This window comes from Pygoscelis adeliae, unplaced genomic scaffold, assembly GCF_000699105.1.
Source record: "Pygoscelis adeliae isolate BGI_AS28 unplaced genomic scaffold, ASM69910v1 Scaffold206, whole genome shotgun sequence".
Classification (NCBI taxonomy): Eukaryota; Metazoa; Chordata; class Aves; order Sphenisciformes; family Spheniscidae; genus Pygoscelis; species Pygoscelis adeliae.
Window position 1 is genome coordinate 148,323 of NW_008825052.1, and position 18,516 is coordinate 166,838.

The 18,516-nt window shown below is 38.4% G+C and overlaps 1 protein-coding gene across 1 annotated transcript in view; it reads left to right on the forward strand.

The window, feature by feature from the left end:
* The window catches only part of LACE1 (lactation elevated 1), a 94,147-nt gene extending 78,642 nt beyond the window's left edge, over positions 1 to 15,505 (forward strand). Inside the window, exons 12-14 of the mRNA XM_009326420.1 lie at positions 11,384 to 11,524; positions 13,248 to 13,361; positions 14,099 to 15,505. Of these exons, the coding sequence (XP_009324695.1) occupies positions 11,384 to 11,524; positions 13,248 to 13,361; positions 14,099 to 14,233 (390 nt within the window). The 3' untranslated portion in view covers positions 14,234 to 15,505. The remainder of the gene's footprint in view (positions 1 to 11,383; positions 11,525 to 13,247; positions 13,362 to 14,098) is intronic.
* Positions 15,506 to 18,516: the final 3,011 nt, after the last annotated feature.

Sequence of the window (18,516 nt, forward strand, 5' to 3'; positions counted from 1 at the left end):
CCTTACTCTCAGAAATATAGTAATTGACCAAAGCTTTTACAAGTAAATATTCATTCACACGCACAGATGCATCTTCGTATGAAGTCAGTTTGAGGCATCTATTCAGAATGGGAAAGCTTCAAGATGAAAACTAGTTTCATAATGGAAGGTGGGTATCAACTCTGTGTAGACTTTTGTTTACATGTTTCCCATTTAGTAAATACAAGACAGCAAGCTTCTTTTTGTGTGTGTGAAAAAGTTTACATTTATCAACATCTTCTGACAGAACAACTCAAAATATCATATAATTTGATTTAGTTAATGCAGTTAACTTTGGTTAAACTCATTTCCTCTGTTACATTTGGTTCATAATTCCAAAAACACTATTTAATTGAAGGTAGAGGGATAAGTGAGTGTAATGAAGGGAATCAGTTGTTTTGAGAAGTTATTTTTGATTACACTGAATTGTTACAATATTATCTTGGAGTTGCAATTTTATTTTTTTTTTTTAGTTTTCTGAAACAGTGGCATATACCACTGCTCATACGGTTCTTGATAATCATTGCAGCATGAGTGGACAACATTGTACTCAAAACTTTGTGAACTGATTCCTTTGGCTATCCATAACCCTTGATGGTTCCAGAAAGAAGAATTCAAGTTTTGCAAGGGTCAATGTGTGAAAGGATAGATGTTTTTGTTATGTTGGAGAAATAGCTTATCACCCAAATGACTCTGCTTTCACATTGTTGTGACAATATGTCTTCTGGTCTGGTCTTGGATAACTGTTACAGACTGTGCAGTCCAGGGGGATAAACATCCAAACCTGTCTACATTTGTTGGTGTAGGACTAAGGAGATGTGTTTGAAATTGCTCAGACGATTACTTACTGCATTATAAAAGTTACTGTCTATTTCATATGAACAGTCTGTAAAACTGTTTCATATTCAGTGATGTTTCCTTTGAAATAAAATCAGAATTCTGTTTTAAAGGGAAATATTAAAACATTTCCCACTTTTGTATCACATGATTTCATGAAATGTCAGCCAATACATAATAGATTAAAATAGCAAATCAGCAATTGGTAACTTTATACCATTTGAAACATCTCCTAGCTTTAAGCACAATTTTCAGAATAGCTGCTCTTGTAATTAATACCTGAAGACCTTGGGAGATAAGAACAGGTGCCCTTCTAGTATTACAGTCTTTCATTTCTTGTTTCATGTGTTAGCATCACATTTTTTCATGTCAAGAACATAAGGAGTTATTTCTGTCTAAAATAATGCATCAGATGTTGGTAATTACCAGTTGTCCATTAATGTTTGTAAAAATAAAATAGAGATAATATATTGTATGCAATGCTGATGTGACATGCAGTTGACTTGGTAGAAAGCGTCTTGTTACATTATTGTGTACATCAATTTTTAAATCATAGTTTCCCAGTTGATGAAAATCCCAAGTTTTAGCTAATTTAGTTAATATCAAATCCATACACCTAGCTTTTTTGCTTCACTGGCTATGTGAACACGTGGAAAACTAAAAAATGCTGCATGAGAGGATATCGATCTATTTTAGTTGCTTTAGAGCAAAATGAGAAGCAGTTTTTCAGATCTGACACGCCAGGGTTTATGTGGCAGCATGGCACATGGTAGTGTTTGTCGTGGCTTGAAAGTAGTTACCTACTCATTAGAATGGAGTCCTGTAAATGTGCTTCTCCAGTGTAATCATCCAGGAGAACTATCCTTGGTTTTCATCAAAATGTTTGTTATCATACCTCTTTTCTAAGGCCCCATAAAATGAACAAATGTAGCCAGAGAAGGCTGGGAGAGGCACCAAGCAGAATACCGACAGAGTTCCTGAATTTTAATGCTAACTTTAACTTCCCCCATTCTTTGTGGCCTTTAATTTCTTCCTGTCAGTTTCTCCATCTGTACAATGAGGGATACATCTACCAGTGGAGTTACTGTTGCAAAACATAATTAGTTAATTTTTTCATTGAGACAGTGTGTGAATGAAAAATCACCACGATAGTGGATTCTAAGGAGCTGGTTCTTGACAAGCAAATACAGTTTATAATTGTCCTTGACAAATTCTAGAAGGCTTTTTGGATGACCAGATCTGATAACTTGAACTCAACGTCGTGTTTATAAAAAAACTTCTTTTTCCTTATCCCTTTTCTCAGCAGTTGTATGTATATCCAAAGTTCAGATGAAAATACTTTTAAAAATAAAATGTACATATTAACTTGATTTTAAAAGCTCAGTATCCTAAACTAGCAATCATGCAAATGTAAGTCTTACTACCCCATCAGAGAGATTTAATTTCTCTGTGTTTACACATAAAAGTCAGTGTTCATTATGCCTTAGAAAAATCACCCTCAGCCAGCCCTCTTTCTTCACTTCCCGTTTAAAATTTTGTTCAGAAACTGGTAATTGTGGCAGTTTGGCTTGAATCTTGATCCGGTATAAGTAATTTAGACAACAGTGTACTTTATATGTAATCTTCCAAGGTCCTAAGGGAGTAAGGCGGTACAGTCTTCCTCACAATATTGTCTTTTAAAGTCTTCCTCTCACTTGTGTATAGCAACTGCTGCCCTCTGCTGGGAATACTGACTTTTTAGTGTACTCAAACACGGTTTAGCCTTTTCTTTACAAAGGTTGAGTAACTTTCTTTCATGGATCCTACAGTCTTTTCATTAGGTAATTAAATATATCCTTTCATCTGACTGCCAAGTACCAATGAACACAGTGTCTTAACAGGATAGGAAAGTGTATCTATAAAACTGATTTTGTGGATGGGTAAACTAAAGAACAAACAGTCATGTGAAATGCAAAAGGTTTAATACAGAAATACGTGGAAGTTCATAAACAACGAGTCATTGGTACATGGGGAAGTATATCAGCAAAGTATTGCCATATGCATATGCTATTCCTATATTCACCTTAGACAGCTGCTTCTGGCCACTGTTAGAAGATATGGGGCTAGATGAATCTATGGGGTTTATTATTTTTAAAGTAATTTAAATAAGGTCATGTTTTCGGTTTGAGCTGGAAAACGGAGCAAGGGAATTTGGGTTACTAACCGTTAGCAAACATACTACAGCATAACAAAGCTAAGAAAATAAATTTAATATCTATGTTGTAAAAGGTTATCTTACTGTGATTTTTTTTCCCTAGAAGTTGTTTAGCGTTTCTGTAATTGGCAAAATACAGTATTTGTGTAGATTAACACAACAAAGAAGTGGCAAGCAGTTTCTGTTAGGTTATTGTTCCACTGCAATAGGTGCACTCTACAGACCAGGAGGAAGATGTGGTTCCTAACTTGAATAGCTTGTGCTTCAAAATGAAAGATGTAACTGAGCTTTAAAAAAGAAAAGAAAAGAAAAAAGTCACCATTTTCAAAGGCAACCAGTGATTTAGGAATGCAAGTGTCTGTCTTGAAGTCAATTGAATGTCTCCCCTACATGATGACACAACTCAGCTGCATTTGCAGTTTAATGATTCTGAATCATTTTGAGGGAATTACCTTCATTAAAAACTGCTAAACGTATCCACTGTATAATTTGGTGTCATCTTTAGGATTGTTGAGTGTAGTTGTAAATAAACATTCCATGGAGCTGTTCAGAAGTGAGCGCTATTTTCAGTAACTTTTTAGAATCATAGTTTTCCTTAGTTTGATTTTGATCTTAGTTTTATTCCCAGCAGGAGATTAGTTTTTGCGGCTTAAGCTCTGGACTGAGAGTCTGTCTTTCATTAGCTACACATGCTTTAATCAGTTTCTACACCCAAAAAAAAAGTTGCCTTATCTAACTCACAAGTATGTTTTATAAAATATGCTTAAGAAACTTATTTCAGGTGGAAATATTGTAATGTAGTAGTATTGTTAATCAAACCTCCTTTCTGTTTTATACTTTATTTTTTGTGTATCAGGGCTTAATTTTAGAAAGCACTCCCTTCAGTGAAAGGTGCGTAAACCTTGAGGTTTTAGATCCTGTACTTTATAGACCAGGGAATACACAAAGACAAGATCTTTGAAGCCGATTATGGTTTTAAGGGTTTGCCCTTTTAATTCAATTTTTTGTTTCTTAAATGCCTGAATGTACTTTTTTTTTTTAAAGCTTCATTGACCATGTTTTGAAATCTTAACAGTAAGTGCCAATATTTAAATAGACCTATAAATAGAATGACCTATAAACCTAATTCCTATAGTTTCTAGGTTCTTTTGAAAACTTAAAAAATCACAAGATCACTTGAATTGTGATTTAGGAGCTTATTTAAGGGGAACTTACATGTAGTTTTGATGTATATACACTTCTTCCTTATGGCCTTTTGTGTTTTACCTGCTTATACCTGTTGAAATTGTTTGTAGGCTTGTTTGCTTACTGTACAAAGCAACAGAAACCTTTTTTTTTTCTTTCTTTTTAAGCCTTAACTATTTTTGGAGACCTTTTCGTTGACAAATGCCATACTTCGGAGTTGGAACTGGAAATTTGGCAGCGGGGGCTTTGGGAGCAAAAGCATGCCTTCTGCTGTTCTGCCAGTCTGTAGCCAGCTTTCACCAGCGGATAGGTCTTTGAGGCATCTCACTTCTTGTAGGTTCGGTATGGATGTCTGTCGCTATTTAGTAGATAAGCTCTTCTAAGGCAGGAGTGATTGTGCTGAATGATGAGTGAACATAGGAGCGTGCTCTAATGAGACTGACATTTCAACTCAATTGGGATAAAATGGGGAAATGGGCAAATATCAATGACTAATGCCGTATTCATCTGTGTGCAAGAAAATGAACTGGGGCAGAGCAGGTGCAGAAGAAGTGTACTTGGGAGAGTCTAGGCTAGAATGGCATGCGTGTTCTCCCCACGGGGGGGGGAGGGGGGGAAAGAATTGCGAGAACCTCATCCACATCAGTCACCCCAAATAAAGACCAAGAACGTAAAAGCACTATTTCAGTTAGTAGTAGCCACTGTCATACATGAATATAAAATTATGAATAAAAAAAAAAAAGCTGGAAATTGCAAGCATCTTCTTAATCAGCAGAAGGGCAAAAGTCTGAAACAACTTTCCACTATGAGAAATGTGACTAAAAAACTTCTGCTGTAAGATCCAGCAAAATCGGTTCTTACGAGGATTCTGTGATGAGGTAACCTGAGATAGCAGGGGGCTGTACTTGATCCAGAAAATATCTTCTACCCCAGGGTTTATAGATCTCAGATTCCTGCTCTACTGATCATCCATGTGGGTGTCAAAGCTGGAAAACAACTTAAACAAAGGATGTGCAGTAGGTATAAGATAAGGTGCTATCAACACCAAAAGGCAGTTAGGACGTTCCAGAATGACTGTTGCTTGTGTTATCTGAGTTCTTCCCTCCTTCTGCATAGGCACTACAGTAGTAATCATTGCTATGTGATATTGTAATTACATGGTCACATACAGCTGAATGCTGCCTTGCATAATTGGCTTCTGTCACAGTTTGCACCAGAGTTAGTCCGTGATACTACTCTTATTTAAAAAAAACAAAAACAAAACAAAAAAAACCCCCAGAAAAACCCAACCAGCTACCAGAATTTTCACTGTTGGCAACTGTAATCTGAATTTTCTGGACATTCTTCTTTAGGCACAGAGTCCTAGACTGCCATAGTCATGGCTCTAACTGAAGTCAGTGGGTGTTGTACTTTGAGTTGGTAGTGGTCCATGAAACCTGAAAAACCAACTTTCAGAGGTCCTTAACCTGGCATCAAGAGCTCGTTAATAATTTCTCTGTCCTCTGTTTGTAAAATGGAGATAGTATCACTTTCTTGATTCACAGCCGTAGTTGCGGAGATAAATTCATTACTGCAGATGAAGTACCTAGCTGTTGAGGTAACAAAAGCCAAAGAAGAAATGCATAATTATTCTTCTACACAAACATTTGAAAAGTCCATGAAAAATGAGATCTTGTGACTCACCAGAAATGAGGACAAAACACGTATTGGTAAGTGTGCATTATATGAGAACGGCTGTTCTGCGTACTGGGTAGGTCAAGGGTCCTGGGGGAGGGAGAAGCATCAGTTAATGTAAGTCAAGACTATAGCATGTATCGAAGAGAGAAAGATTAAGGGTGCACAGGCAACTTCTATCTAATATCCGTGTCTGACTTTTCAGCTTTAGTAATGTTTTTAAAATATAGTTTTCATTTTTGTGATTACTGCTGGAAACATCATTGGTCTGTTTAGTTTTGGTGTCTTCCCTCTTAGTAACTAAAACATACATTAAAGAATATTTTAAAAGAAAGAATAATGAATCAATTAGTGAATATTTTAACGAACAAGTTGTATAGCCTCATGTCAAGTAGTGTTCAAACAAGTTAAAATAATGATTTTGAAGTTGCAGGCCAAGTCATAATGCTTAGTTAGGAAGCTCCAAAACAAAACTGCATGTTATTTTAGTCTTTCCTCAGTATGCCCTCTGATGTGATCTTTAATTACACAATGACATGCCTTTTTTTTTTTTTGCTACCAGAAACCTTCAGTAAAACTTGATAAGAAATTGCCTTCTTCATTAAATTCTCAGTTTATTAATAATGCTTCAAATGAGCTTCTCATCTTTGCCTGTAACTTAGAGAGCTTTCTGATTTGCACTGCCATCAGCGTCTTTAAATTTTTTAACCAAGTTAGTCGTGCCCTAACGATCTTACATTTTTATTTAAACTTCAGCATGCAGCTGCATCACAGATCATGCCTTAGGTTTTTCTGTTCCTTTCTTGAGTTATGATCTTGAAATATTACCTCAGTGCTCTGTTCTATCAGCCCTACTAGTGATAGAGTGTGGCTCCTTTGGAAACAACAGAAGCAGCTCTATCATTTTTTGTTATTGCTTAATGTCCAAGTTGTAAACATTGTCTAGTCTTAAACTGTATTTTGGTTTTAGGAAGTTTTGGAGTGTTGGAGTGTCTGCACTAAATTGTAGTTGTTGTCAGTCAGAACTCTTCAGGATGTTATTGGAACTGGCCTTGGAATATCTTCCAACGTAAACAAAAATAAATTTTCTCTTGAGATGAAATATCTTTTTCTAACATATGTAAAGCGTTCTGTTTTCTTCAGACAATCTCTAAAAGATGAGCTACTTTGTCACTGATGAGTCAACAAAGAAAAAGGATGCTTTATACTTTAATTAAATGGAATATGTAATAGGAACAGGAGACGACTAACTCTTAAAACAGTCCACAGAGAGCTCCAAATAATAAACATCCTACTTGAACTGAGATGATGATAGCTGAAAATGCATTAAGTAGACGGAGAAACAAAAACAAATGAAGGTGAGAACTCAGTCAAGCAGGCTGAAGTGGAGTAAACACTTTGTCAGGAAGGTAGCTCATGTTAGTGCTAATGCGTTTTGCATTAGTATGATGCCTATAAAATACTGACTCCTGGCATCAGAGTTAATGACAAAAATCTACAACGGTTTTACCTTATATACACATGCAGGAACAATAATAGTATAAGAAAGATTCTTACCTGTTAATATTATTTTTTTTCCAAAAAAATACTGCAGCATGTGAAAGAACTGGTAACATGGTAATTGACAATTTTTGCATAAATGTGTTATGGTTCTGAAGTTAAGTTTTGACTGATAATTGATGAAACAAAAAAAGATCAGACAGTACCAGAAACACACACCAAATCAAGTTGTTATTTTTAGAATGTTGTTCAGAGGACCAGATTAATCAGGCTAAACTTCTAATAAGAGGATTACATATATATGTGTCAATATTAGGAGGATTTGTAGCTTCATTAGCAACTTCAGAGGAAGTAATACCTTCATGTATGCTACTGACTAAAAATGGAATACTGTCTGTGACTGGGTGAGGTTCGTAAAATAAATTTCAGCCCTGGAAGGTTATACAGAGGACAACGGTAAGCGTCTAAAATAATTTGCCACTAGTCTTGTCATCTTGTCCCAAGCCTGTATCGTTGGCAGTCAGGACCCAGCCAGTACTTGCTGTAAGGTGAGGAAAAAGGGCCTGTGTAGGCAATACTGTAAAGGTGAGGGGAAGGCTGTTGGCTGCTGAAACAGCATAAATCTGCTCTTCAGTGGAGCTTCTGCATATGGACCGTACAGCCAGAATCTCCAGCCGTGGTGTGATCTGGCCTTGAACCCATTTTCCCTGGCTCTTTCCTGTGTGGCACAGAGCTGGTACCTGGGTGCTTGTGCCAGCCTCATGCCGGTTTTGCAAGGGCAACAGGCCAGTGAGAATGCGACTTGAGAAGCTGTCAGGGTGTGCCTGCATCATGGCCTCCTGCATTTGGAGCATTTTGAGTGTAGCTGGTGAGTTAGAAAAGCTTCGAAGCAATTGCAAGCAGCATGGAAATTAGGCCAGTACCAAGGTTAGAGGAATACAAAAAGGGCTTTAAACTGTCCCTGGAGCGTTTGCAAATTTGCTGGTTGTTCCTTCTTTTTGCAGTAAGTAGAGTAAGGCAGAAGGAAATTAAAGGACTTGTCCAAGATGAGAGTAAGTCATGTTGAAAACAGGATTAAAAGCTTTGTCTTCATCTCCAGGGTTATGTCTTTCTAAAGTCTAAAAGGAGAGGGTTTGAGAACTCCTCTATGTAAAGAACTACAGCTGATGCCAACTGAGCCATATATAACAACAGACTGGCTGACTCGGAGTTTCAGTTGCGTCTCACCAGCCTTGAGTCTTGGCAGGGAGGTACAAACTTACTTTATTAAAATACTCATGGCTGCTAGGCTCAGATCTTTCTGATCATAAGATTTTGGAGTGTCCAAAGGCACGTTTCTGCCAACATTTACAGAATAGTATCACTTAGCACTGGTGTAGGTGTTTCAGAAATTCTTGTTATACAGCTCGAAATGATCTGCCTTTTATGTCCTTAATTAGAGGAATTTTTGAATTGCCTGCTTTTTGCACTGCTGAAGTAGATTGAATTCTTGCTTGGGCTGTGATAAAGATGCGTATTGTAACCCTCTGTGAACTGTGGGTTTACGTCTGTATAAAAAGGAAAAGAAGTATTCCATCTTCCTTCCTTCCCACTTGAAATGCATTAGCCTTATTTTTGTCCTCCACCTGTTTCCTCTCTCCAGCTCCCCAGGTTTTTAATTTTCATGTGTGGATACCCACCAAGGTGCCCACCAAGTTCTTAGATGTATAGCTCAGCAGTTGGGTGCTTCAGTTTGTGGATTTTGCAAAAGTTTGAAGCCTTTAATATTTATTTATTTATTTAGGGAATCAGCTTTTCATATTTAATACTTTGTATTTGAAATGAGGAGGGTGTATTCATATGGTTTGGGTGAGAAAGTGTATCACATTGGGGCAAGACAGAATAATTCCTCAGGGTTTTGGGCTTTGGCGGAAGAGTGCTTGGGCTCTTCATGTGATAAAAGAATGAACCTGAATAGCAGTAATGTCTGTAATTTCTTACCTAAAGAGAGACATGAGAAATTATTTCCTTGCTCACAGGCAATTAGATCACTGCTGCTGTCCCTCTCAGGTACTCCGCGCACAGGCATACTTGATCTCCTCTGTACTTAACAATACTTCAGTCCTAAGAATGGAATAAAAAACCCGTTTGCTTGCCACCAATCTTAAAATCTTCAGCAGTATCCTAGTTGTGTTGCTTTTAGTGCTTCCATTGCTGTCTTTTGCCCTTGATAGGATTGTTGTACAGCTAGCTATCCCTTGTATCTGATGGTGAGATATGCGGTGGGCTAGCTCTGTAATGTTTCCATCCAGCAGTTCCTTTCACTTTCTTGAACCTTTTCATGCTTTATTTCATCAAAACATTTTGAGTTCAGCTACTCTTTGTCCAGCTGAGATTTTTTTCAGAGGCGATGCATGAAGCTGTTGCTGGTGGCCCTCGTGATGATTAGTTTCTCAGTTTCTGGTTAAGAAGTCCATAGTAGTGGCTGGGGGGCTGAAATGGAGGGAGAAAATAAACAGTATATATAACTTTGAGGAGAGGATATAGTGTATACTGCTCTTAAACACTGCTGAAAGCACTTGAAAGTTTTTGTAATAATTCTTTTCCATAGATGCCACGGGGAAGTTGCATGGTTGTGCATGGGAAAGCAGGGCGATTCATGAGACTGCAAATGGGAGAACTGGCTTAGAGTCAGAGGTTTTAATACCTGCCTGGTGGGTTAGCTGGTGAGAAGCTCGAGCTTATTCCCATTAATTTTCAGAAGAACTTTTGGAATGCCATCAAGGCTTCACTCTCCCGTGCTTGTGCATAGACCATTTCTATGGGTTTTTCATTCTTGCATCTAAATAAAACCAAAGTCCTGCTCATGGACAGCCATTAATAATTGCTTAAAATAACTTCTTGCAGAAGGGTTCTAGTTAAGCAGTTATGCTTGGCCTATGGCAAATTTGTCTAGCAATTTCAGTTAGAGAAAATATTTTTTATTTCCTGTTTTTAAGATATCAGCAGTATTGCAGTGCTTTATAACCATGTAATACTGTTGGTGCAGCACATTTCATTGTTTGGGAAGGGAGTTGTGACATTATCATGCAAAACGCTGCTGATCTTGGTCTATGGAGTAGTTGCGTCCAAGATACTGAAGTACTTGCACAAGTAAAACTAATGGGATGGGATTCAGGAGTATGAAGTTTATCTCCTAAATACGATGACTTAATAGCTAAAGATAAAGTACTGCCTGCAGTACTAATAGGGTAGATCTTGCAGAAAAAATTACCTTCCATGTAATGAAAAAGTAATTTTAAATGAATGTATTTGAATGTGTACTTGAATGAGCTACGACTATTTGCGCATATCTTCTGTTGATGGTTTAGATACACAAATAGAAACTACTAAGTTCTTATTATGGATTTTTATTTCCTCATTACAGGTGAAACCACAATCAAAGGAACTGCTACAAAATTGTATTTTTGTCTGCTTCCTTTTGCTTTCAGTACTTAGCACATAAGATTTTTATTCAATCTGGGTTAGTCTTGGGTGAACTAAATGCAGGTCAACTTACGAGTCAGTAACTAGCCTATGCATTTGCATTTAAAAATCTTGCTGCTGGAAAGCATCCTAATAGCTGTTCAAATTATTTATGGTTTAGGTTGACTTCGTAGCTTAACCATGATTTTCTTTTCTTCTACGTATTATGGTTTATAGTGATTATTTTGTTTGAGGTTGTCAGAGAGATCATAACATTGTGAGAATGCAGAAGAGCCACATTTTTAACTATCGAACACTGTTCAGGTAAAGCCGACAGTATGAATGAGCACCCTTATATACCTATGTCAGTAAGGGCAAACAAGCATTCCTGAAGCAAGATACGAAGAAACAAAAATAAGAATGCGATCAGGACTTTACACCCTCTCTTCTGTAACTGTAGTATTTCAAGATACAGGCTTTATGTATCCTTCTATCACGGGTTTGCATTTCTTACGGTTTGTTTTGTTTCAGCCTCTTGGGGCCAGTGACTATTTGGAAATATCAAGGCATTTTGACACGGTCTTTGTTCGTGACATACCACTTCTTACAATGGCAAAAAGGACACAAGCTCGTCGTTTCATTACTCTTATTGATACCTTTTATGAGCATAAGGTGAGAACCAAGCCTTTCCTATATGTATAGGAATAATATTGGGAGTCCTAAAACCTGACCGATATAATTGGTTTGAAGTAAGGCTTTCTGTAGTAATAATTTGGAAAACATAAGCAGAATGAACGAGCACTGCAAAGAAACATCATTCCAGCTTCACAAAAAAGGCCTCATTGCAATAAAGGCAAATAAGCAGGTATTTTTAAAATTTATTTCTGTGAGTATTAAGCATGACAATAAATATAAGCCTGAGCTCATTTGTCTTTCTTGAATAGGGATGTTATTTCTTTCCTAACCCAGGAAAACCAAAGAAGCCATGTCGTCATTTTAATAATGAAAGATTGTGCTGCCAACCGTGCTGGAGTAAATTTAAATTTTTTACATTTTTAATCTGTATGGGCAGTTGGTCGGGAATCAGTGCCTTCCTGAACAGGGTGCTGAGGAGTTAATAGGATAGTTACATTATTAAGTTTGAAGGAAACGGTCACTGTAGGCTTTACATTAGGTTGCAGAACTGCTAATGGAATAGTAACCATAAATGCAGCGCTTCATGTGGAGTTACAGAGGTTTCAATCATGAAAGCAAAACCAGCACTACTAAAACAAAGAGAAGTTCATGTTTAAGATGATTTTTTTAAAAGTAATACAAGATATGAAACCCTATCTTATGTGTGATTATATATGCACACACTTAAATATTTATGGAATCAGGAAATATCGATTGAGATTTTTTTTTTTTCAAGAATGTCCTGGCAAGATGGTCAGAAAGGCCCTGATTCAGCAAGGTATTGAACTAGCTAAGCGTATGAGTAGTCTCATTTAAATCAGCCAGATTCTTTGTCCTTTGTGGTTTGGAAATGGACGGTTTCTAAGAGGATATGCTAATATTTATAAACTAATAAGAGTGTGTTGGAAATAGGGGGGGTTGTGATCTGCTTTATCTACGTGCTGTCGTTAAGAACTGCAAGCAAACAGCCGCTTTCTGTTGCTTCTTCCATAGGAAAAACACCAGTGTTAAACTCTCGTCACAAGTAGTTGCTTGGAAAAACTACCTGAGAGAGCGTATTTGTGGAGACCTGTCCACAATGCAAACATTTTGCCCGCATGCTCTCGACAAGTGTCTCCTTCTGTAATAATGTTTCAGTCTGTCTTCATTGCAGCCCCCCGAGATGCTGTATCTCACTGCACATTGGATCTCCTCCCAGCAGACATGAAAACAGCATCGTTATTGTTATTAGCAAATAATGTGCATTTGAGTAGCATAGGTGAAAGCAAGAGTGGCTCAACTCAGCCTTCTGGGAAATTTGGAATTTAAACGTTCTTTAGGTGGAAATACGTGTGCTGTGCACTTACCTACTGAGAGGAGTCTAACAATGGGGGGAAAGAAAGCATCGGTTACTAATACTTTACAGCTGTTATTTTAGAAAGTAAAGTTGATTGTGAACTCATTGCCTGTATAGCAGATATTCTGAGTATTTAATAGCAGTTATGCTGTTCTCTGAGTAAAAGTTGCATGAGTTGTTATTGAGAAAAAGCTCCTGTAAGGTTAATATTCCAAATGACTAAGTCGGGTAAATCTGCAACAGCAGTGCTAATAAGAGAAAAGGAAAATACCTGGAAAAAACCCCAAGGTCGTACCCAAGGTTTTGCTTTTCATAGAACATGTGTTTTATCCCTTTTCTGTAAAGCCCAAGCGATGATATTGTTGCCTGTTTTCCTTCTCTCAGGTGCGTATTATTTGTTCTGCAGTGACTCCTCTGCAAAGCTTGTTCCTGGTAGAACATGACAACGGTGAGCTAGAGGACAACAGAGTGTTGATGGATGATTTGGACTTGAGCCAGGTACATGATATTAACGTCCTCTCCCTTTTGTAACAAAATTGGTTTTGGTCTCATAATTACAGCAGCATTTTAGGAAGAGGAATCAAGTAAACATTTAACTAGTGATTTGCTGCTTTTTCTGCAGTGTGTCTGTCGCTCTCATAATTACATGTTATGCTATTTATTCATAGTCAAAGAAAATGTCACAATATATAGAACCAGTTTGCGTAAGGTTTAGGGTCATTTTGATTGTTAATCATTATATCCGTTCAATCATGTGCGAAAATGCTGATTTAAGTTCAGCTCCTGCATTTAAAATAGAGAAACAAAAGATGGTCTGTTCCACCTCTTCCTAGACTATATAGGACTGCCTCACAAACCCTCACGAACAGTACTACTTTGCACGTTCTTGATTGTGTTTTTCCTTTTCCCTGTAACCTAGTTATTGTTAATGAATTTTTAAATGATTTGTCTAAATCAGTATACAGTTAGTCAACAGAAAAGTGAAAATAGATGGTTAACATGTCATCATGTTGTTTCAAATCCAAATTTTTGTTTTGCTGTGTTCCTTCACAGGGTTACCTAGCTGAAATAGGTGTTTTTCTTTAATTTTTGGACGTCAATTTTGTTTTTTTGATGCCCTGCTGCTGTGTTGTATTGTCAAAGCCTGTAAAGCACTCAGCCTTAGGAGTTAGATAGGATGCACTTCAGTACAGCTGTCTCTCACAGTTTTGTGGTACTGTTTTTGTGTATTGTAGGATTCTGCCAAAGGACTCTCCATGTTTACAGGAGAAGAGGAAATCTTTGCTTTTCAGCGTACTGTCTCACGGCTTACAGAAATGCAGACTGAACAGTACTGGAAAGATGGGGACAGAAGCAGAAACCCGTTATAATTAAAAGTTGAATAAAATCACCAAGAAGTAAAACTACAGAATTGGAAGGCTTTTTAGCACAACTGAAATAATAATTGCACTTTATCATCTGGACCATGTTTTCTTTCATCAGTTGTTTTTTGTGCTTAAGACATGAGGACTGAGTTATTTTTCTGTACCACCACTGTGTGGACATGTGAAATTTTGCCTTCGTTTTCTTTTCTGTAAAATAGAACTTCGATGTTCAGGAAATTTAATGGGATTAGAATTTTTCTGGAGAATTGGTCTAGAGACAAAGTTAATGGGCTGTGCAGGGTTCACAGTAGATTTATGATGTCACATGAAGAGGGCACTTTGTGGTTAATGTGCTGCTTCTGTCATGTACAGTGCAGTTTGCACAAAAGAAAAATCAAATGCTTTCTTTATGAAACTCCTGGTATTGTATAGGTCCCTGCTAGAATCCTGGAACTCCTCTGTAGTGTATTCTGGGGTTTTTTCCTATTTTCTGTGTGTAGCCATCCGCTGACTTTCAGGCTCTCAGAGTTTCTTGTAACCAGACTGTTGCTCAGTCTGGTTCATTGAAAACTAACAGTTTGAACCAAGAGAGAAGCCTGAGGAGGAGCTTGAAGGTGCTTGAAACCGCACAGGATTAAGATCTAAGTAATCATGGATGGGAAAAGAAACTGTGATAAGGCAGGGTATACTGTAACATATACGTGCAAGTTAAAACTCTTCCTAAATTTTGCAGTTCTTGCAAGCCTGGATATGCTGCTTCTACCCCAGTGACATAGCTCTACCCTGAATTTTCTCAGGCTTCATCTACACCAAGCCTTCCATTGCTGCTGGCACGCCTGCTCTGATCTGGGGAGAGTTAGTACACGGTACTGCTGAGGCACTTCATCACGTTACAATAGGAATGTGTTTTATGGAAAAGATGGGATATTAACTGATCCCCCAAAACACATCACCCGTCCTCATGTTTGTAGTTGGAAACTTTCTTTTAGTTAAAAATGCAGTTGTGTCGTTCTTGGTTTTAATCTAACGGAAACAAAATACGGTATTGCGCGCATTGGCTAATGCTGTATTTTTATAAAAAGTCATTTTAAGAGCATATTTAGAAACCCTGAATAGGGAAAAATATTATGCAGATGGACTGAAAAGATTGCCCTGATTTCTTAGGGAGGAGATGTATAACGCACTGTCCCCAAATTTGAGGGGTTTTCTTGGATTTTGCAACATGACCTTTTTCTTGTACTTTATCTGTTATCAGAAATATTCTTCTCTGCCTTCGTTAAGCCTGATTAAATTGTTTCAGTTGTAACCCCCGCCACAATTACAGGAAGCTTTTAAAAGGGACTTTGGGGGGTGGGGAGGACTGGAGAGGTCCTGTGCACTTGCATGTGTTACGGCAATACAGATGTTTTGGAGCCATGTGCTCGAGTCTGGTTTTCTGTTCTGATCCGCTTCTGTTTGCCCTGAAAGTTACTTACACTGGCTATACCTGTTCTTCAAAGAATTTTTAAAGCCTGTATTTATAGTTTACAACTTACACAACTATGTTGTTATTCCCACAAGGGTGACTACCGTGGAGAATTTTAATGCATATTTATGAAAAACCCAATCAGAATACATTGCTTATACTTAAGAATATCTGAATAGTTGATGTATTTGTATAGGTTTCTCAACAGAGGGACTATTGAGATTCATGCATGTGTGTCTGTATATACACAGACACACATATGTATACATAATTTATACATATATATAAATAGAGATAAAACTAATATATATAATTTAAGTGGGTGTGGTTCTATATTTATACATGGCAGTCTATACCTATCAGCCTGGGCCTGCGCTGATAACTCTCCTGAAGCTTCAGCCTTGACATTTTTTCTAGCAGCATTCGAATGCCTCCTGCCTTGTCTGAACCAGAATGTATTGTGGGAGAATGGGAGGTGGTGGTAGATACCCTAAAGCATCTTGATTCTGGGTATTTACTTGCATTACTTTAAAAGCTGTTCATGCGTTTAGCCTGTATGTCCTCCTCCGTCGCGTGGTACAGGGGAAATGCATAATCTTGCAGAACACGGGAGAGATGTTTGGGACGCGTGAGAGAGGAGGTTCTGGCAGGTTCTGCGTTCCCACGGAGACTGTCTCGGGCCAGGGAAGTGAAGTGTTTCTCCACGGTCTGCGTGGGTGATGACCGACCTCATTTAACCAGGGGCTCCCTGGAGCCCCCTGGGCAGGTGAGCTTGTGCTCCAACTGGTGCAGCTTTGCCTATCGGTATTGGAGGCTTTTCCGCAATTTGAGCACCCATCCCAAACTCAGATACCCCAGGTTTTTGGAAGCTCCTAAATGCAGTGGGACTCGGGTATCATTGAAAGCCTCCTGGGATGTAGGTGAGCTCTGTCAAACCACGGGAGGGAAGTTCCCAGAGCCAGCGCTGCTTCCAGGGCGTATTCCTAAATAAAACCACAGTGCAGTCTTTCCTTGGCCAGCAGGGAAGCCGTCTGTCGGGAGTCATTGGTAGGCGCCAGCAGTAATCCAGGAGAAAAAATGGGGAATATTCCAGAAGGGTTTTGGGGCTGAAAGAGGCTGTAAGCAAGAAAAGCTACTTAAATCACTGTGCAGTATTTGTGGTTGCACTGCAGAGTGCGGATTGCCACCTTTAGGTCAGGACCACAAGGGGAGATTGATGGGACCAATTTGTCAGCCAGGGCAGAGATCCCCGCAGTAACCACAGAAGCAGCACCTTTATGTCTGTCCACCGTCCCTGAAGAAAGTGAGGCCCTATATGCTTACTTTACGATGCTGCTAATGATGCTGTAGCATGCATAAAAGTCCCTTTCCAATAGCGAATTTGGGGGAGGCTTCTTCTGAGGCCAAACAACTTCCAGGCAACTGGCGCTAGCCAGAATCTGTCAGTGGGGCACAATGGACAGCACTGGCTATGTCCTGCCCCAGGGCGCTGGGTCACCTACGCTCCCGGCAGTCCTGTCCCCTGCCGCCCGGCCCGCTCCTCGTTGCTGTGAGACAGCAGCGCTCTGTGACCTCTTATTCCCACGTTAAAATGTTTTAGTTGCCAAAATGTAAACGATGAGATGCCTGTGAATAAATTATGCATACTCCTTAATGGCCTTAAAATTGGTGGATTTATCCTGGCTCCTAAGTGTAAGTATTGGCTTTTTAGGTTTTTCTTAACTTGGCAAATCATCTCGGATCCGCAACATGTTTTTATTTCTCTTTTAGTGATTCAGCAAACATTATTGCCAAGTTATTTTTAAAGGTCTTTTTGAGTAACCTTACTGATGTGGTATGATATTTTGCTGTCACTGGAAGTAGGATCCTTGTGGTTATGGACCATGTGAAATGTTTCATACTGGTTTATAAAGGCCGTGTCCTGGCCGAGAATCTCTCAGCTAACTTACTTCAAATACTTGATTGACGAAGGAATGTTCCCAATGCCCGAAAATGTAAATTACAGCTTCTGTGAGCATAGTTACTCTATCCATATTGACTTTTTATCTTTAAAGCTGTATTTTCATTTCGCATTCTTGTGCAGTAGCTCTTACTTACCTTTTTTTATAAATAATGCAATTCTGTCTTTCAAAGCTACTGGTTTTCTGTATTTACCTTTGCACGGATCGAGGGAACAGTTGCAGTATTTTGGGTATAACGAGACAGCCTTCCAAAGGTCTTTGGAGGGATTGAAGATGCACTTCTTGCTGTTGTCACTTTTTCGTCTAAAAAAGGAAAACCATTAATGGCTTTTTTTGGGTAAAGGTGATCATAATGACACTATAGCTGGATAAATGTTACCTATTTTGCAGCAATTTAAACAAGAAAAAAACTGAAACTGACCAGGTTTCAAACAGTGCTCAGCACGGTCACCAGCCATCTAACAAGGAGGAAGACTAGACCCTCCATCAAGACCTAAGAGGATCGAGATCCAGGAGTTTTCTTTCTGCAGTTCCCTGGATCTAAATAATCCCAGTGCCTCAGTTTCCCTGTTGCTACAATGGGAATGACGTTACTTTCTTATTTGCTAACGCTGGACAGCTGCCAGGCTTCACTCATTAATATTCTAAGATGCTTGCTGAGGCTCTGGGATGAAAATACTTCAGTAAAGTATGTAAATAGTGCAAAAAGTAATTTAACTACTCAAAATGGATTAGTTTCCTTGTTCGGGTTACTGAATTAATGCCATCAACTAAACACCGCGTGCCTCTTTGTAGTGATGATTTTTAATTTTTTTTGTATAATGCATCTATTTTAAAGAAAATAAATTCTGAGGTTTGCGATT